Source organism: Anabrus simplex, chromosome 6 (assembly GCF_040414725.1).
Source record: "Anabrus simplex isolate iqAnaSimp1 chromosome 6, ASM4041472v1, whole genome shotgun sequence".
Classification (NCBI taxonomy): domain Eukaryota; kingdom Metazoa; phylum Arthropoda; class Insecta; order Orthoptera; family Tettigoniidae; genus Anabrus; species Anabrus simplex.
Genome location: NC_090270.1, coordinates 92,384,638 through 92,406,722, shown reverse-complemented (window position 1 = coordinate 92,406,722; position 22,085 = coordinate 92,384,638). Strand labels below are relative to the sequence as shown.

Sequence of the window (22,085 nt, the reverse complement as noted above, 5' to 3'; positions counted from 1 at the left end):
TGGTGTCGCTATGACAGAAATATCTGTAGAGACTTGGTTCATGTGTTGAAAAAATGGGGTAGAACCTGTAGATTCTTCGTGCATATATTTTTTTTTCTTACTTGTGAAATATTTCATAGAAACATATTGTGTATTACTTTTCACTCTGCCCCAGTTAAAGGCTATTTTAGTCATTCATCGTAAAAATATATTTGATTGCTATGAAATTATTTATTAATTAAACAGATAGAACAGAAGCTATCTATCATTGACCAATGCATACTGTATATTCGGTATATCAGGTTATTCATTGTTAAGATGGAAACTTGATTCTGTATTTCATTTTAACTATTTTACTATTTACCTTGTAGTTGTGTATGGTAATTCTAATAATCCTAAACACTGTCAGAATTTTCCATTTGCAATGCTTTAGGTATTTTATTGATAATAGTTAGACAGGCAAACTGTACACAACTAATAAAGAATGTGGGTTAATTTTTTCATTTTCTGTTCTCATATAGATTCATTTATCATTAGATTATTCATCTAAATGAAATGCGCACAGAACATGGAACACTGTAATTTAATAAAACATTATATTATAGTAATCACAATATTATGAAGTTTACTTACTTAATGCTATTTCTACATTATGAATAGAGCTGCAGTTTTTGTCCTATATTATTTCGGCTCATAAGACTTTGTTTCTGACTTCTCCTTGCTGTTATCCTGGACTTTCATGAATTTTGTTCCCATTGTTGGTCTAAACTGAGGACTTTGTTCGTGATGCTGTCATATGCATTGTGGAATGTGTTCAAGCCATCACTGTCATATCTCCCAGTGTAATGAATTCTGTCCATGACTCTGTATCACTAAGGTATTTTGCTACCAAATACTTAATTTCCTTGAACTGTTGACCATGATGTTGGCCCTTCATAACACCAATAATAATAATAATAATAATAATAATAATAATAATAATAATAATAATAATAATAAAAACAGTAAAACTTGCTCAGAGCGGAATGTCTATAAAGCGGAAACTTGTCCAATGTGTACGAAAGTTATGGTCCTGGCACACTGGATATAGCTTTGCATATTATATATGTTGTATAAAGTGGAATCTGTCCAATGTTGAAACGGAAAGAAATTATGAAAATACACAGTTCAAAAAAATTAGGGGAACATGTTTTGTAATGTCTGGTATGTGAACGTTAATTTGGTAGATGGGGTTCCAATGGTCGTATAGCATACCTTGACACCTTATGTTAAATCGAAGTTACACTCCATCTGTAGGCATAGCCATGTATTAAATTGTCAGGTGACCCCTCAAAACAAAGTGTATAGCGGTGCGCCCGTGTGTCGTTGTGAGCTACACAGACTACTGTGGTCATTTGAGCATGTTGTACATAACCCAGCACATCCCATGAGACATCTTAATGAGGTTCAAGTCGCAAGGGCCGTCACTTTGATCCAGGAAGGCTGGACTTTTCGCGTGTTGCTGTGGGGTTTAGTTGGTAATATACCCGGGTATGAGATAATGTTTTGTGGAGCATGGCATACATTCAAAAATATGTTCCCCTAATTTTTTTGAACTGTGTAATTATTGTATAATGCGGAAATTATGCTTTAGCTGTGAAATTTATTTAGGCATACCCGGTACTGGAGGTACATAAATATTTTGCCATGGGAAGAGTCAAGTGTTTACAGACCGTAACACGCTGCTCAAATGAAGTCCGGGTTTCCCAAATTCCTGGTAGAATGGGCTTTAAATCTCCACTAATTGCCTGACTTTTGCAATGGTTCGTAGAGTACTTTATCTTGATGTACAACTTGAACCCAATTCTGAGGTAAACAGTTCCCTTACTTTGTGTCCTGTCAGTGAAGTTGTCAGTTTTGAAGACAGCATGATGGTTAAGAAATATATCACTGACACTGAACGAGAAAGTGAAAGTTATTGAAGCAAGTGAAAAGGAAATGTCAGTGTGTGAAATTGTCTCATTTCAGATGTGGAAAAACTCAAGTTTATGAGAATTTAAAACATAAGGATGACATTACTAAGCAGTGGATGGAGGGGGGATGGACAATGAAGAGGAAATCTAAGGTAGCAGGCAATGAAGAAATCAACGATTTAGTGTGGGAATGGTTCGTCAGTGCCCATTCGAGAAACCTTCCGGTTAGTGGACCTATGCTACAGAATGAGGCTCTTGCCATTGCTAAATCACTTGGCAACACTGCCTTTAAAGCATCAAGTGGGTGGCTGGAGAATTCCAAAACAAGACACAATATTGTATGGAATGAAGTCCGTGGTGAGTCCAAAGACATGGATGGAAATGTAGTAGCTGAGTGGAAATCAAAGCTGCAAAATGTAATTTCTGGCTATGAACCTAAAGACATTTTCAATGCCGATGAAACAGGATTTTTTCTAGCCTTGCCTTCTAAGTCACTTGCGCTTCGTGGGGAAAAGAAGTGTGGTGGGGGTAAAATGTTGAAAGAAAGATTTCCATACTGGATGCTGTCAACTGGATCAGTTTGGCTATGAAGCAGATCAAACCTCAAACAGTCTTAAAGTGTTTCGCAAAAGCGGGATTTGCAGAAAATGATGACGTCGGCACATCTGAGGAAGTGACAAAAAATGCTGCACTGATATCTACGCTGAACCAACAACAGAATTTTGCATGTAATGTAGACAAATACATTTGCTGTGACTCACTACAGTTTCAGTCTGCTGTACAGCTTCTGAAGATCCACTGTACAGAGAATGAAGAAGATGATAATCTGAGGGATGAAGACCAGGAAGAGGAGGAGGAGGAGGAAAAAGAAAGTTGGGGGAAAAAATACATACTCATGAACAGGCTATTGAGTGTGTCAGGGACATTATGACATATCTGTCAAGTCTGATTCTCCGTGACTTCTTCAGCAACTGTACAGTGCTAAAGACTGCATTGAGAAAGGCATGACATCAAGGAAGGTGAAACAGGTTTCTTTGTTAGACATGTGGAAGAAGGAATAATTTGACAAATACAGTATTGTGTGTAATGTGTTATATGTATACTGTAGTTTGTCTGTTAAACATATGGAATAAGGCAGAAATTGTCCGGTTTTCATTGAGTATGGTACATACAGTACATACTGTATATAATATGTTGAGTGTGTAAATAATAATACAAATTATCTGTACAATCTCTCAAAAAAGTGCATTGTATTGTTTAAGTTCCTTGCAGGTGCATTTTTCTTAGAAACAATTGAACATATAGGTATGTTTGTTGAGGATATCAATAGGGTTTGTATTTACTGTACATGGGAGGTGGCCGGGCCGAGTGGCTCAGAAGGTTGAGGCTCTGGCCTTCTGCCCCCAACTTGGCAGGTTCAATCCTGGCTCAGTCCAGTGGTATTTGAAGGTGCTCAAATACGTCAGCCTCGTGTTGGTAGATTTACTGGCATGTAAAAGAACTCCTGTGGGACTAAATTCCGGCACCTTGGCATCTCCGAAAACCGTAAAAGAGTAGTTAGTGGGACATAAAGCAAATAACATTATTAACATTATTATTACATGGGAGGTGAATTATACATTGATAATACTGAAAATTAAGTCCTATGCGAGAGTAATAAAAATCTGTTGTACATCAAGATATTGTGTTACTGAGATTTGCATCACCAAAACTAGACTAATGGATCAGGGGTAAGTAATTTGTAAATCTTTTTGTATAATTTTTTTTCAATCCAATACGAAAACTTGTCTAATTTGGAAAAAAACTTGGACGCTTGCAATTCCACTTTGAGCAAGTTTTACTGTAATAATAAATTACCAGACGAGTTGGCCGTGCAGTTAGGGGTGCGCAGCTGTGAGCTTGCATCTGGGAGATAGAGGGTTCGAACCCCACTGTCAGCAGCTCTGAAGATGGTTTTCTGTGGTTTCTCATTTTCACACCAAGCAAATGCTGGGGCTCTAGCTTAATTAAGGTCACGGCCACTTCCTAGCCCTTTTCTGTCCCATCGTCACCATAAGACCATCTGTGTCGGTGCAACGTAAAACAAATTGTAATAAATAATATTAATCATCACCATTATCATTGTCTTGAGGTATCTGTTGATAAATACCTGTAGCCTTTGGAATAGACTGTTTAGGTATCTTTCATGATTCATATTCTTAGAGCAAGACTCTTGACCATAGCTCTCAAAACATATACAGTTTGATATCGACTCAGTTCCTGATAATTTCCACCAACATAATAAAATTAATCCCTCTTTGATCTTACCGATTCATAGTATCTTCACCTGCATCGGTAATAAAAGGAAACTTTCATACTCTCTATGGATTCATCATATGAAATGGTTAGAGTGCCAGTGTAGTCTTCTGAGCAATAATGTTTGAATCAACTTATCATATTTCAGTAGCTACCCAATAGTTCTTTTTTCTATAGTACCCTATTGAAGTTCTGAGCAAGCAAACACAAGGCATCTACATAATACTGTTACTATTCAGGAACTTATATAAAGATTATGGTGTTCTATCATCATGAGTTATCTTATTACCATGTCAGTTATTACTAGGAATAATATTGATAAAAAACTACTACTACCCTTTCTCCACCTGCCAAAATAAACACTGCCGGGCTGAATGGCTCAGAAGGTTGAGGCGCTGGCCTTCTGACCCCAACTTGGGAGGTTTGATCCTAGCTCAGTCGGGTGGTATTTGAAGGTGCTCAAATACATCAGCCTTATCGGTATGTTTATTGGCATGTAAAAGAACTCCTGCAGGACAAAATTCTGGCACCTTGGCATCTCCAAAAACCGCAGAAGTAGTTAGTGGGATGTGAAGCAAATAACACTATTTATTATTCCAAAATAACAAATGGGTTAACACTCTTCTTTACTTATCTAGTTATATACTGTATAGAAAGACAGGAACATGAATAAGAACAGACAATAGGATGAACAAAATGACATGTCAGTGTGGGAAGAAGGAGAAACAGGAGGAAAAGATAAGAATAAACACAAAAGGTCAGGAACAACCTCCAAATCTTCACACAGTGCCATCTTCATATGGTTGACCTCTCTCTTTATCAATTTCAGTTCTCTTACATCCCTATTTTATCAGTCCCTGTTGAGGCAGTTCTGCTTTCTAGGAAGGCAGACATTGTCACTTAATGAATTGCCATCTTGACAGATCTTGATGTGATGTGGGACATGTTAGGTGCTCGAGGAACCATCCTATATTTTTTGTCAACTTCTACAATACCTTTGGGCTGAATAGAGATTTCATCTGCAACATCGTGATTTTCACACTCAAGAAGTCCATCATGATCTTCAAGAACTATGCTTGTGGACCTCAAATAAAACTTTGATGTGCCTCACTCTTTTGCCTACACTTAACCTCATACGATCTCATTATCTACCATATCTATATCCATTATTGTTGTAAAGGTAGTCTTTGTCCTTACGCAACCTGCAGCTGTTGCAGGAAGAATGTATAATAAAATAATAATAAAACTAAAACTAGGGAAGTGCAGGAAAAAGAAGAGATAAAATGATTGAATACAGATGGTACAAGCCCAGGAACACAAGTATTAAAAAAAAAAAAAAAAGAGAGAGCCCAGTGTGTTTAATGTAAATACAGTAAATATGTTTCGGTTGAAAGTTGTTTTAATTAAGTTGATAAGCTTGTCATTCTCTTCATGACCTTCCAGATCTATTCAGTTATATCCAATGCAGTTATACATACATGTGTTAAAACAAATGTATATAATGTGTTCATTGTAAACAATTTTTAAAAGGTGTATTTAAGGAAGACAATTTCATATACAGTATGTAACCCCTTGTAGACTTGATACATTTTAGTTTTATGTCTTCCCCTTGCACTATTCCAACAAATCTAGGTAAACGGACCAGATAAAGTATATACAATGCTTCTCATAGCCGTACTAATTTTGCTGTGGAGAGTTTTCTTTTCAATTACAAATATGATGTTGCTATGCACAAAGTGACAACCAAGCTATATAGCCAGTTGTGACTAGCTGAAATTATATGTACAAACAGGGGGCAAATAGGCATGAGGAAATCAGGCTTAAAATTCAGATTCTTGATTCTGGGTATTCTCTATGGATTGTTCTAGTTGTAATATGTTGATAGGTTTATGCTGTCATGCTTTAGAACATGTGGAAAGGAAAGCGGAACAATAGCGTCTAGATGGAAGAAAGATGTGTATGAATAGAGCCAATACATCACAAAAATGGCCAGATAAATGAAGCAGGACGGGTTGCGTGGTTTGGAGGGAAAAGTGGTGGGTTTCTGAGCACAGCAGTTTTGATGCAGTGGTACGGAAGGTGCTCAAATATGCCAGCTTTACATTATTAGATTTACCGGCATGTGAAATGACTCCTGCAGGATATAATTTCAGAACACTTGCTTCTCTGAAAACAGTACGAGTAGTTAATGAGATTAAAAGTCAGAATAATTATTGTTGTTATTAGGATAAGGCATTTAATGACCTATAATTTCACAATATATGTAAAACAAGAAAATGCATTTATGACCTATAAATAGTGCAAAAAACAAACAATTTCAATAGTGACAATATATGTTTGAATTTATTGTATGACACTGTTCTTTTATTGGTGATAACACAGGTTAATGAGTATATTATTGTTAATTTATTTTTAAAGTATATCATAACTTGAATTAGTTTCATAGAATGCATACCAGTATACAGTAATTATAACAATGAGCAGAAAATACCTGTTTCCAAAAAGTGCAAAAAATACCTTAACAAAATCCCTTCTTTTAACAGTTTCTTAAGCAGTGAGCACTGTAGTATATGTAGACATTCTTAAAATCTTTCAAATAAAATAATGCATAATCATCAAATGCCTTGCCCTAGTTGTTGTTGTTATTATTATTATTATTATTATTATTACGAGATACCATGGAATACAGAGGTGTAAGAAGGTGCTGAGGTGAATGGGCAGACAGAGAAAAGATCGAAGCATAATTTAAAAACACTAAAATTTCAAATGTTATTTATTTCTTTTTTTTCTGACTTTAAACTTTGATAAACAACAACAACAACAATTCAGGAGCTCGTTGGCTCAAATGACTGGAATGATCAAAGTTCAGTTATACAATAATTTGCAGAATGAGCTTGCTGCTCCAAAGTTACAATATTCAAAAGAGCACCTTTGCTCCATTCATTTAATAATCAAGGAGAGTGCGCTCCAAAACTTATTACAATCTAGCCTCTCCAAGGCACAATTTTCTAATCCAAATTTTACATTACATCATTACAAAACAGTTTAACTGTCTTACCAGTTAGACAGTCTGATTCACACTTGACTGTGAATAGTTAGAAATCAAACAGGGGCAATTAGTGCCCATATTAAATGGTCTTTAGTGGTCAAAAGAAAAGGTTTAAAAAATCGGCCATAAACAAAATGCTAGGAGACGAAACACCTGCACTCTTTTCGAAATATACCTTGAAACACTTAAAATCCTATGTGTGCTTATGGCCCTAAGATGCAGAGGCTAAGCCTGTGTTACAGAGGGTGACTAGTTGGAGAAAAATATTAAGTTCCAAAAGAAGAGAGAGAATTTAAAGTTTTACAAAATCATAGTCACGCCGATACCAAGTTAAATGGGAATTAAAAGAAGGTAAACACTCTTTATTCTCTAAGTTAGAATAAAGTCCTTAGACTTGCTGGAGAATTTACATTTAAAAGACGATATTGAACTTTAGAAATTTACATTAAGAATGAATCTTGAAACCTTCCCCTCATGTCAACTTTCTGAAACTATCACATAATTAAAAGATGCCTGCCATTACCTTGAGCTGACGGGCCTTCCGACGGCGGGCAAGGCTTACCCCTGCCTCCACAACGTATGCCCTCTAGACCTCAGGACTGGAGCAATGAAACGTCAACATGGCCCAAAAGCTCCCAGCTTTTATAGTAGAGGGGAAGGTTTCAGAACTCTCTAGGCCGAAGGCCTGTACATACCCTGAATTTTGATTGGCTGCCTAATATATACACCAACATTTCTGATTGGCTAATAATTTCATGAAGAAGGAAGAGATAGAAGTGCTAGTAACCTTATAACACAAAAACAATCTACAAACACTTCAGGTTATTAAACTTAGAAACTGCAAATTTATTTGAAAATTAATCGTCCAACCTCCCAGGTTCAAACTTCTTCCAGTACACAGTTCAAGGTTTACATTACAGATGGTTTTCTAAAAGGCGCTCAGTTTAAATGTACCTCCGGTATTATTATTATTATTATTATTATTATTATTATTATTATTATTATTATTATTATTTATGTTTTCATGTGAATGCTATTAGAGGCAGTCAGTGGTATTTACATTATAATCATTCTTCAGTGACTCAGTGAGTGTTGGTAACAGAAATAGCTCCTGATTCAAGGTCATTTCAAGCATCAAAAATGATTGTAATTTTTCCTCATTATTGTAGTTTGTTATATTGCTTTTACTGAAAATCATAAATAGGTAGATTGGAATTCAGTTACTTTTAAATCGTATAACCAGTTTGACTTAATCTGACATTGTCAAAGTTTTGTAAGATTGTGACAAAAACTTGCAGAAAAACATGTCACAACTTCCTTTTGTTTAAATTCCATGTTTATATCTTTACTTCAGGTTTATCTATTCCCCAACTTAAAAAGTTCATCAACATGTGACATGACTTTAGGTGACTAAATTTACTTAAATATAAAATTACTACTGTAGTACAGTTGTCATTTCAGCATTGGTTCTAATTTCTGTTCTGTTTGTGAGATTGTTTGTTTGGAGAAGGTTTGGATCATTACAACTTATGGTCCATTCATTACTTTGTTTTGAATGTTAGGGCTTTTTAACTCAAGGATCGAGCATCCAAATACATGCAAACTTCAAAGATAAAGTGTAAGTTCTGCACTGCCTCAGGGCAATATTTCCAGAAGATGCTCTAATGTGGCGAGTTATTATTAGTTGTTAAATTTGTTAGTATTCTAGCATTTGCTTTCGTTGATGGCTTTGCTGAAAGACTTGTGAAGCAGTTGGTCATGTGTTATTTCATAGTCCACTGCTCCTGCAGGTGTCACTTCTTTTTGAATTTATTAGTATGACATGGAAGGAGGGAATTTCTTAATCATTTTGTTTTTTCCAAAATTAAATTTACACAGAAAATAACTTCTTAATCACATTTTGCTATATGGCTTGTAAGAAACCATTTGTAAGAATAATTTGAAGTAAAAGCACAATTTTATTTGGAATATGTTTGTAGGATTCTGCAAGGCTCTTGATATTCATAGAGAAATAAGTAAATGTGAGTAATTCTTGTACCAGTATTTATTGTGTGAACTTGATGTATTCTTTATTTGTTATATTAACTTAAATGGCAAAGCTGTGGTATAAGCAATATTCTTTTTTAATACTTAAGTACCGTACCTGTTGTATTTTATCTGAAGGAAATTGTCCATTTGATAAGATAATATAGATACTATGTCTAAAGATAATGAATTTGTAGTTGAAAACTCCCACAGAACATTATAATTTACATTATCTTTGGATGTCTCTCATGAAAAGTCATTTCCAGTTAGTTAAATATATTGGCTTTCTTAATGAAATTTGCATGTTGCACTCTTAAGACATATACTTTATAAATATTAAGCATACAAAATAGATTTAACATTTTCTCTCACATAACTGTCCACAATACACACATTAACAAAGTTTGTTTTCCATTTTCAGGCAATATTCTGCACAATTCCTTCTGTCCACCTTTCTTTTATCTTTTAACTGTTTTACATTGCTCACTTGATTTTTTATACTTTTAATGCTATTTGTTATTCTTTTAGCTATTTTATGTATTATGCACATATTTACTTTATCATTTGTAAGCACAACAAATTTTATTGTTAGTGTTTCTTTAGAATATTTTAATTGCTGTCTTGTCTGTGCATGCTGATTCTCTTCTGAGTTTTGCCATCGTAACTTGCTTTAAGTTCTATTATTTTGGCAACAACATGCCAACACTGTGGTATTTGGAGTATGAGAGTGATACAAGTGATGGATAGATAAGACTGTTTCATCTCTGCCCAGAGTCTATTTTTAACCCTAAAATTCACTTCTCTATAAACGTGGACTTTTATAAAACCATAGCTGATAGTGAATGTACCAGTGTTGCTGTTTGTTGACTGTGGGATTCTAAACTTGCTTGAGGTGTATAGACTATTGTTTCTAAATGATATTAATATTATTTGGGAAATACCAGAATCTCAGATAGAAATCTGTTATTCTGCATTTAACTAAAATATATTGTGTTCTTAGTTATTTTTCATGAGAATTAGAAGTGGTATTTATTTTCTTTGTGGTATTTCTTTCAATAAAATAAAAAAAAAAAATGAAATTATGGCACTTTTGGTAGAATATGTAACCAGTGATAAAATGGTCATCTCATGCTAGAAGGGCAATCCTTCAGCAGTGTAATTTGCACAAATAAGATGTTTATGATCTTAAATCTGTACAGATTGCAACAACAACAACAACAACAACAACAACACAAAATACTGAACGATTAAGAAGCAACATTCATATTTACCTCTTCCTGTCAACTGAAACCAGTTTATGTTAATGGGTTTTAAGATTTTATTATATGGTAGACCTTCAGTTTGTTCCTTAATGGTGGTAATATGAAGATTGGCTTTAGATGGTGATGATGATGATGATAAGGTGTCACTGTTAATATTTTCCTTCCAGTCTTATTATATGAGAAAAAATATCATTTCAGCTTTTCAAATTCTGTTATCAGAGTCTTTGACATAAATTTATTAACATTACTACCAGTATTGTTTTCCTCTCTGACTAATCAAATCTGTAGTCCTTGGCTTGTAAATCAGGATAGCCAGTTTTATACTGGTAACTTTTAAAGTGTGTACTTGGATTTTGTGTTCCTAAAACTCAGAAAAATGTGTCAAAAGCTAGTCTTCAGAAACCCTATTTCTTTAAAGTGGCCTTTTATTATTTTTTCCTTGTAAGATATATCTGAAGATTGGATGTTTTGTATAAATTTCATGAGTTATCTTATCTGTTAATTGTTTTCAAAGATTTATACAGATTATTAAAATTCTGTTCTCAATTCTTTTACATGGAATAGATTTCAAATTAGCTTTATAATGGTATACACAAGTATTTGGAACTCTGTATACTATAAGTTTGAGTATTTTCTTATATTTGCATGTTTGGTTCTCATTGGAAATATTACATAGCAAATAAGGTTATTCAGGTTTGAAAAAGGGTTTGTTTAATTCATTGGTGCTAAATATTGGAGTGGACGAAAGACCCTTACCTAAATCATCTTGTTTATAGTAGATTAGTAACGTGTTTTAGAAATGGTTTGATAATGATAGGCAGGGAAAACATGGCAACTGAAGTCTAATTCCATGTTTATTCAGTTGTCTTTGGAAGAGCTCTAAACTCTTCAAAGCTGAATATAATCCTGCATACCACAAATTAGGTACAAATATAAAAGCAATATATTGCACACAAGACTTAATGTAACATCAAATCCGAAGACCAGTAATGTGGTTACAATGCTTTCAAATCAGAGTTGCTGCATAGTTTGATGGGAATAAAACATGCAGGATATTCAAAAATAGACTATACTTTAAATTAACATTAATGATTTTCATAATGTGATCATTAATTGTCTCAAACTCCTGTAACATACCAGGTCTCTAAAGTTAAACTACCATGAGATACAAATATAGCTAGATCAGTTAATCTGAGTGATCCTCTCTCTTTTATGTCAAGAATAAGAAGCATTCAACTAAACTATATTGCATATTGAATTCATTGCAGTGAAAACATTTTACGCTTAGGCATGTAGAAAATACAGTATATGCAATTTCTTTCTTTGTGTATCTGCATTTTTTATGCTTATTTTCAATTATTTAAATAGTTATTTTATTGCGTGTAACTTTAGTTGTTTTATTTGTAGTATATATTCCATAAAGCTTTCCTTCAGTTGTCAATAAGTTGCTTTTTCCAAAATATTTTGTTATTATTTTTCTTTTGTTTTTGCTTCTCTCCTCCCACCCTCTAAAGGATGTGGTCCTGGCCAATTTAACTGTGGAAATGGTGTCTGCATAAGGAACGAGCAGCGGTGTGATGATGTGATAGACTGCCCCACTGCTGTTGACGAGCAAGGCTGTCGTATGTAACATTTAACTCATGTTGTACAGTAGATGTAACATTGATATTAAGTATTATTTGGTGCTTGATTATTTTTATTTTTCATTTCATAAGAAAGAAACAATTATATATGTATATTCCTTCATATTTCTGGATTTTCTCAGTCATGTTTTCAGGGTTTTTAGGTCATTTTTCAGTATTTATTAGGTCTTAAAATTCCAGGCTCTGGTTATGAGTGAGATTTAATGGTGATTAATTACCCACTGGTTTGTTATTTTACAAAGACGGAACAAGTATGGTATCTAAACATGAATGTTGCAAGAGGAGTTTGAGGAATTTTGGGTTAAAATGTTGAAACCTGGATCAGCATTTTGATGTACGTTGCTCCCATTGGTGGTGACATCTTTGAGGCATTACGGTTACTGAAGACTGTCATTTAGATTGATTTATTTATTGAAGAGTATTGCCTGGTAAAAATCAATTTCTTCATCAATTGTTTCTTTCTTATTCATGCATTTTAATCAGTTATATTACATTGCATCCATTTGTTTTTATGAATTATATGATAGTTGCTGTGATCATTGTTCAGAGTGTTGAAGTTTGTGGAAGGTTGGGACATCGGACTGTAATATAATGACATAATCAGTGTCATTGTTAAAATATTTGAGCTCAGGGATAAATGAAATAATTCCCAAGAACAAACGTTTCAGACGTATATACATTCTTTATCAAGGTAATTTACTTAATTTGACATATTTGAGGTTGAAAGATACAAACCTCTCCCAAACTTTTAAAGTGTTGAATACTTTACTGCAAAAAAACAATTACTGGTGCAGTACCTTTTATTTTCTCATATTCTAATTGCAGATTTTTGACATCCTTACACAGTGCAGCAGTCTGTTCTTGGTCTGTGTATGATCAGCCAAAGAGAATAGATACCAGTAAATACACTTGAACCTCATAGGACAGAAAAAACAGAATCTTTATGAACACATCAGCTCATGAAATCTTAAGAATTTCTGCTAATAACTACAGATAGTTTTGGGCTTCTAACTCTTCTGTTGTTTGTGAAAATACTCCTCAGCACTGATGGATACTGACTATAAATATAAAATGCCATTATTCCATTACGGAAGAGACAATTAAAAAAGTTCATTCCACTCTGTGAGTCCTCAAGATGTAAGGTACAGATATGGTTCCAGAAACACTGTTGCACATTCAAAATCAATCACCACCGACCTGCATTTAGGGCAGTTGCCCAGGTGGCAGATTCCCTATCTGTTTTTTACCTAGTCTTTTCTTAAATAATTACAAAAAAATTTGGAAATTTATTGAACCTCTCCCTTGGTAAATTATTCCAATCCCTAACTCCTTTTCCTTTAATATATAAAAAGTTATATAAAATATATAAAGTTTCAAGGCAGGTCGCAATGAGCCTGAGTGATCCCCCCACATATAAGTTTCGGGAAGTTCAAGTGGGTAGCTATGCTGTACTCCTTATGTTATATAGGTGTGTTTGAGACAGTTAAAAATGGTTTAGCAAAATTCTGATCCCAAAATAAGCCGCATTTTATGACCATATATTTTCTTCAAAATTTTAGGTATCTTTGCAGTAGTTACAATTTTAATCGCAGAGAAAATCTTATGTTGGCAGAAACTGTTCATATGTCTCAGCAATAACAACAAACATGAGAAATATCATAAACAGGGCTAAACAGGTCATATATTCTTCAGTAAGGATTCTTCAAGAACACTAATATTTCGCACAGGCACTAGTCGATCATGTTCCTTTCTTTCTTCATGGGTTTGGTGGTCGTCAAATCTTAAACAACGAATCAAGAACTTAAATCTCCTGAGGCTCATTACCATTGCAAACTTTTCTATACCATCTCCATTAGTGCCCCAGAGATCTTCAAGGCTCTGCCTATTCCCTCTGTAAGATCCTGCCGTGTACAATAGGCCAAAGAATGCTTTAATTTCTATCTGGTCTGTAAGCTCAGCATCCCTTTCACGAGTAAAATTTTGTTTCACGTAATCCACGTATTGATTTGTGTAAGTTACAATAGTGTCTATTATTTCCTCTGTAAAGAAACACTATCAGGAGTCAAGCGGTGATTTAGCTTGCCTTGCTTGTCCTATAACTCCAGGTAGATGTCGTACGAGATTGTGCTTCCTGGCGCGGACCCGTGGGGATGGCGGCACCGTACACCATTTTGTCTTGTCTTTCCCTTCATAATAATTAGCACTGGCCTCTAATGCTCCTTGTTCATCAGCATCACCATTGTCATCTTGTTCTGTTTCCGAGTCACCATCTCTTGATTCCAGAAGATAATCACTGTTTATGTCACTTTCGTCTTCAAAATTCTCATGTAACGCATTATCATCTTCATCCCGCAGCAGTTGTTGGACATCCTCCACATCTTTTGCTCTGTCTGAGTTAAAATGTTCCTTCCTACTGGCCATAATGTATGGTAAATCTAAAATAAAGAGAAATTGGGACGTAAGTAGTCACAATGTGCCTGTGAGGCACCAGGCTTATATTGCACTATCTACATGCTTACGTGGGAAATTACACCAAATTTAGGGTAAACAAATAATTTAACTACTTGCAGAACAGCAATTGTTTGCATCACTTTGAAACACCAATCACAACAGGAACAGTCGCAATGATCTACCAGATCAGATGGAACACTTCCGGCTTATGGAGCGAGCGAACACAGACTGCCTGTCACATGACTAACGAACGTGGCAAGGAGCGAGGCTAGTCAGAGGATGAGAATTGTAGGTCCGTGCATTGGAGCGGTAGCGACCGATGACTACAGCCTGTGCCTATTAGATCAGTTGCGACTGACGGAAGGTTAAATGAATATTTACCCCAATTTGTCCTCTTGAATTCCAACTTTATCTTCATATCATGATCTTTCCTACTTTTAAAAACACCACTCAAACTTATTCAACTACTAATGTCATTCCGTGCCATCTCTCCACTGACAGCTCGGAACGTACCACTTAAATCAAAGTTTATAATTTTAATGTTCCATATTGATGACAATATCATTATTGTAGATAAATGAGGTAATCCACTTAATCAGTACATTATAAAATTACAATTTATTTTAATCATGGTACTAAGTTTGGCCTATTGGTATTAGGCTGTTATCAGCCATAAGGTCTTAAAACACTTACAAAGTAATTGGCCATACATATAACAAAAATGGATAGCATAACACTTGAAAATAGTTCTGATCTAATATTCAATATGCACTAAAATAAGTCACTGTCTTGAATTTTCAAATATTGTGTTACATCCTCAAGACAGTGACTTATTTTAGTGTATATTGAATATTAGATTAGAACTATTTTCAACTGTTATGCTATCAATTGTTATTATATGTTAGATTACCCATGAGGCTCAGCATGTAGGATTCCAGCAAGATATAGCAGATGTTGTAGAATCAGGAGGTCAAATGGACTATATTGCTATTGACTGATCCAAGGCTTTTGACAGAATAGATTATGGTTGACTGCTGATGAAAATCAGAGCTATTGGACTAGACAAATGAGAGGTTAAATTTCTATAAAATAGAACTCAGAGAATTGGAGTATGTGAAGTACTATCTGATCCTATAACGATTAAGAGTGAGGTCCTGCAAGGCAGTATTATTGAACCTTCGTTTTCTTATGTACATAAAGGATATGAGTAAGGAATTGGAATCCCAGGTAAGGCTTTCTTTAGATGGTGTATACTGCATAGAGTAGTAAATAAGCTATAGGATAGTGAGGAACTGCAAAAGACTTATTTATTGAGGGTATTTGGGGGTTGTAATGAGGATGTAAGGGAGCGGGTATATAAGTCTCTGGTGAGACCCAGTTAGAGAGTGGTTCCAGACTATGGGATTTACACCATGATTGTTCGATATGAAAATTGAAAAGGATCCAATGAAAAGCAGCACTTTTTGTTCTGGGTGTTACAAACCTTTGGCTGGGAATACTAGGGTGTAAGGAGACAAGCTGCTTGATTAAATGGTATGTTCTGAGCTGTCAGTGGAGAGATGGTGTGGAATGATGTTAATAGATGAATAATCTTGTATGGAGCTTTGGAAGGTAGAAAAGATCATAATATGAAGATTAAAGTTGAAATTCAAGATGACAAATTGAGGCAAATATTCTTTTATAGGAAGAGGGAGAGGAATCAGTCAATTAATTCATATTTCTACACACATTTAATTCACCTCCATACCCTTTTATAAAATAAAATTTAGAGTCAAGCTTCATAATTTTCAAGCACACGCACTGTGAATTGAACACTTTTCATTTCCACTAGTGTATGGAGAAAAATCTATGTTTCCTGCAACTTTTTTCTTCTCTTCTTTATTTTGTCTCTTTGCTCCTCAAGTAAAACTTTTGGTTAAAATGATGAAGATTGTATTTTTCTTGCCCTATGAACCATGACTGTTTAGTTGATAGGATAATTCATTTCTATAGATAGAGCACTGTGACAGACAACTTTGCTAAAATTATGAGGATTTTCTGCAAGAGACAATAAAAATTATTGCAAGAGTGGAAATAATTTGTTATGGGACTTATAATTTTCATTCAGAACAGAGCCATATTTAGGCATGGGTCTTATGGGCCCGGGACCAGGGCAGGAAATTTATGGGGTGGCAAAACGTAAAAGCTCTGATAGTTTGAAAAAACTTTCTAGAGGGCGCGCACTATCATAGTTTTCAAAAGCGAAATCTCCCGACATGAATAACGGAATTTTCGTTCCACTTACATGAAAACTGTCGGTAATAATATTATAAATACCACCACAGTTGAATTATTATTATTATTATTATTATTATTATTATTATTATTATTATTATTATTATTATTATTTAATTATATTAATGTTTGATATTTTACCTTGGAGGCATTCTACTGTATTACTTTATTTGTTATATTAAAATAACAGTAATTGCAATTTTGTCTTATCAAGTTTAAGGAAGAGGGCGCAAAATTATTTGGGCACAGAGGCGTTGCAGTAGTTAAATTTGGCCTTGATTCAGAATGTACCCTGCCAAGAATCTTGCAAAATTATTCATTGAAACATCATTGTTCATAAAGTGACTTTCAATATTTTGCATTATCTGTGATTATGTCCTTTCCCAACTCAGTAGTTTTATCTAGTTTTCTTATTTTATTTAGTGCATGCTCGCTTGATGTGTTTTCACAGCTACACGTTGCCGATCAGACGAGTTCGAATGTTCCGATGGAACGTGTATTACTTACTCATTCTACTGTGATGGCCAGTTGGACTGTTTTGATCGTTCTGATGAAGCAAATTGTCCAAGTGAGTTATATTTCTTCTCATGCAATTGGTATTATAGTGTTTTGTTAATATATTGAATACTTTCACAATCTGGATGACTGGATATGGTAGTCTTATGAATTTATATCATGTGAAGTATCACAAACTGCCTATGTTAGTACGGGAGAGTAACAAGCAAATATAATGTATGTATGTATATTGTATTGCAGATGTTTTTGCAAAAATCTGCAATTCTAGACAAACTCGGTTAATAACGATGAGTCTTGTCTTTTTTTGTTGCTTTTCCCACTGTTGCGATTGTAACCAGATCCATGTGGAGAGATGTATTGTACTATAATGTGTTTCAGTGATGGTTGGTAGTGTGATGCTAGTGTGTAAACAAAGAGTTATGTATTAAGACGAACACAAACAACCAGTCCCTGAGCTAGATTAATTAACTGGACATGGTTAAAATCCCTGGTTCAGCCAGAATCAAACTCAAGATCCTTTGAACCTAAGATCACTATAATTAACTAAGTTGTGGTGTGTCCTAAAGTTGCATAGCAATGATAACTAAGACAAACAAAAAATTTGGGTAGCAAGTCTTATCTCACACATTGCATAAATTCAGCAGACTATCATGTCTTTTATGGAAGGTTTAAGTGCATATTTATTGTCCTGAGATATGTCTTCTAAACAGTGGATTACTCCTTCATATAAGAAAAAGTAAGTATTTGCTAATATTAATGATTCATTAATTAAAATCATTTCTTTTATTTTTCCTGCTTTGACTTTGGAGTAATTTCAGGAATTATGATTTTCTCCAACTGAAATATGACTGCTATAGAGATCTGTACAATGATCTGTGTGTCACTCTTGTCTCATAAAAGTGACACAACAATCTTCTTTGAATTTTTATTACTGTAGTTATAGAAAGTACAGAGAGAAGGTGAAGGTTTGAGTGTGGGTTAGCCAAAAAGAGAGACAGGGAGGGAAACACCACAGAGCCAGGCGGTGATAGTGGTTGTTAACAGGACAGAGAGAGGCAAAGATATGAGGTAGGAATAGCCATAAAGTGAGTACGATATAGTAATGGACACAGACAGGAGTCAGAGGTAGCTGAAATATCAGAGGAAGAGAGAACTGAGAGATATGCAGGAGATTTGAGTCAGTGGTAGCCAAAACTTGATACAAAAAAATGCCATGTGTTTGGGACTAGGTCTGCCTTGTCGTAGTTTACGTGAATATGTTTTATATTACTAATTAAGTATATTACATTCAATAAGAGTATATTGTTAAATTTTCAGTACATATCCATTTTACTATAAATATATTTGTGACTGATTGGTTAGCTGTGCTATTTGTACACTTACCAATTGCAAATGTATCTTCTTTCAACTGATATTCTTTTCTGTTAACTTTGAGGGCAGGAAATATTACCCAATAAGTAGTATATTGATGACTCCTAAAAACAAGGCATTCAGCTAAGGGACATTGGGGTTGCAGGCTTGAATAGTTCCTCCACTCTTCATGCCCATAAAGACTTGATTTGAAATATCTGCTGTTATCCTATGAACTGTTGAATGTCTTGTTAAATTATTCTTACATTTTATGTCCCTTCTCTCTAGCATGATATTTCATCTAAGAATCTGAAATAGATACTTTATACAGCATTATAAATTGTTTAAGCAGATCAGCTGAAAATTCTAAGTTGGTTTATTGCTGTTATTTGAGATCTTCAACTGTCAGATCAAATGCACAAAAGTAGAAACCAACTGCATGTAGTACAGATACGCTTCTGATGTAGTCAGTTTTGATTTCTTTAATAAATTCCACTGACTGAAGAATTTTCCAAATACTGTCAGTATAAACATTATATACCATACAGTAATTTTCTTTTGAGAGCTTAACTTCATTGTCTCGGAATGTGTAATAAATAGGTAAGATACGATAATTTATACAGTATGAAACAAAATTCATTCATTTGTTCTAGAAGGTATATTCTGCATGAATACTTAATCTCTTTGCTGTGACCTGTGTTTGTCAAATGTATTTTGCTAATAAATAATAATAATAATAATAATAATAATAATAATAATAATAATAATAATAATAATAATAATAATGAAGATGATGATGATATATAGCCTTCGGAGTGGCCTGGTGCAGGCCTTTTGAGGTGATGCCTTATAGGCAACCTGCAGATAGTGAAAAGCATCTCCAATCTTGATAATGATGATCCATGATGATGATGATGATGATGGATGATTTCCATTCCCATGTTAGATAATTTTATCATTGGTAGCTTAGTTTTTTGTACAAACTTAGCAGTAATGTCGTCTAACAGAGACTGAACACATATTGTTGCTTAATAATCAGTGTAATATCATAGTTAAATACGGTAGTTTCTAGGCTTACGACATTACAGGCCATCAGGCTTTCATACCTGAGTGTATTGATACATGTGTTGTAAACAGCTATATTGTGGTGGCTGTAGTAGAGAGTCCTATAACGGGGCCGATGACCTTCGATGTTAGGCCCCTTAAAACAACAAGCATCATCATCATCATCATCATCATCGAGTCCTATAACTGTAATTATTAGGATTAGGATTTCAGTAGGTGCCCCAGAACTTGAAATAATGTAACCTACAATTCCAGCATTACCCTGGAGAGTATAGAATACCACAGGAGAAAACTACATCCAGGATATACATAATTAAATAGTTATTATTATTATTATTATAATCACAGCGTTCTGCTGGTATTTCATTTACGATGTGTGCTACCAGAAAATCATTTGAACCAAATGTATTCAAAATATATTTTCCTGAACATTTGTTAGGTCCACTTTTTTTGAGAAATTAATTTTTCTGAAAATAAGTGTTGTCCTTACTGCGTACTGCATGTCCATAAATGATAGTGCAATTGTCATCACACTGTTCCTGTATGCCCATAAAAATCCATCAATTTCATTGTATTGATAATCAGATTGAAAAAACAATTTAGAAGATCAGTAAAACTTACCCGAAAATGCTCTTCCTGGCCTATAGACAAGGATTGTAGCATATCATGACCTTCCAGTTCACTGTCTGCAATTCATTCTCATGAATCTTCAAAATTTTGGTGTGAATTGCATTTTAAAATCTACAGCACATGAACATATTTTGTTCAACACTAATTCAGAAGCCATGAAATGTACTGAACAGGTCAATTACTGCTGTGTAATAAGCACGCACACTGTATGGAAGCTTAATACAGACTAGTTGAGAACATTACAATCAAATTGTTTTAAGAGGACGTACAACTAGGCAACCATCCTCTATATAACACTAATCAGTGAGAATTAATATTAACATGAAGGTATCGGCCAAACGAAAGCCACAAAGGGCATGAAAATGAAAGACTCCCTAGGCCTCACTACCCAGTATCAACGGGGTCATAAAAGAACAAGAGTTGACAAAACGAGGTTGGATATAATAGATGAAAGTGAGGATCCTGGGGCCCCTTTAAGTCTCCTCTTATGACAGGCAGGGGATACTGTGGGTGTTATTCTACTGCTCCCACCTACAGGGGTAATCTCTGTTCATAGCAATTAAGGTGCCCATTCTAGATTAAGGATTTCTGTGTTTTTATTGTAACTTACAGTAAAATAATTTATTGTACGTTTTTGTTTCAGAATTCCGTATATTTTAACACAGAAACCAGTCCTTTTTGTTACATACTGTATAAATGTGGTAGCATGGTTCATGTATTAACAATCCATATTGAGAACTGTATTCTTCCACTAACAAAACTGAGTAGACCTGGTTGGATATGGCAGTTGTGTGTGCTTGTGTGTGCCTATGTTTTTTTTAAAATTATTTGTTTTTTGTTAAATTGAACAAAGAAGCTGCTTGTTAAAGATCTTTGAGATGCAAAGCAATAATATGACATTGCTCTTTCAAAGATTGTGTTCTGTTTCAAAACGTGCTTTACATCACTTTTGCTTTGTTCTGTGTTTGTGACTGCAACACCACACCTTTCTGTGTATGGCTTCTGTTTAGGTCCTACCTGCTCACCTTCAGATTTTGTGTGTGATGATGGCACATGCTTGAATATGTCCAAGAAGTGTGACAATATTTTTGACTGTCTTGACTCTTCTGATGAAAAAGAATGTGGTAAGTTAATTTGATACTGTATGCTTTTTCTTGTCTTTATTTTCAGGCAATATCACGCTACTGTACCTCTTTCTTTCTAAGAGTTTTTGGTTAATGATCATGACATTGCTTTTGGATTTTATGATTGCAGAATTCACATTATTACATCCATATTTCCCATTTGTCAAATGAGAGCAATCACTTAAGGTGTTCAGATTTAGGAGTTACAATAATTTTGTTTCATTCTGTGATGTCGGCAAGTTAAGAAATCTTACAGTAATACAATATTAATAATACATAAGACCAAACCAAAACCAAACCCCATGGTGCAACATCCCCAAAGGGCCTTGGTCTACGGTCTACCAAGTGACCGTTGCTCAGTCCGAAGGCCTGCAGATTATGAGGTGTTGTGTAGTCAGCACGGCGAATCCTCTCGGCCATTATTCTTGGTTTACTAGACCAGGGCCACCATCTCACAGTCAGATAGCTCC

The 22,085-nt window shown here is 34.6% G+C and overlaps 1 protein-coding gene across 10 annotated transcripts in view; it reads left to right on the top strand.

Annotated features, from left to right (window-relative positions):
• The window catches only part of trol (terribly reduced optic lobes), a 918,151-nt gene that overhangs the window by 493,250 nt on the left and 402,816 nt on the right, over positions 1–22,085 (top strand). For 7 of the 10 annotated variants that reach the window (XM_067149795.2, XM_067149796.2, XM_067149792.2 and 4 more), the window contains 3 exons: positions 12,077–12,184; positions 17,382–17,498; positions 21,502–21,615. In XM_067149795.2, the coding sequence (XP_067005896.2) occupies positions 12,077–12,184; positions 17,382–17,498; positions 21,502–21,615 (339 nt within the window). The remainder of the gene's footprint in view (positions 1–12,076; positions 12,185–17,381; positions 17,499–21,501; positions 21,616–22,085) is intronic. The other 3 variants (XM_067149794.2, XM_067149791.2, XM_068228323.1) reach the window with 1 other exon arrangement.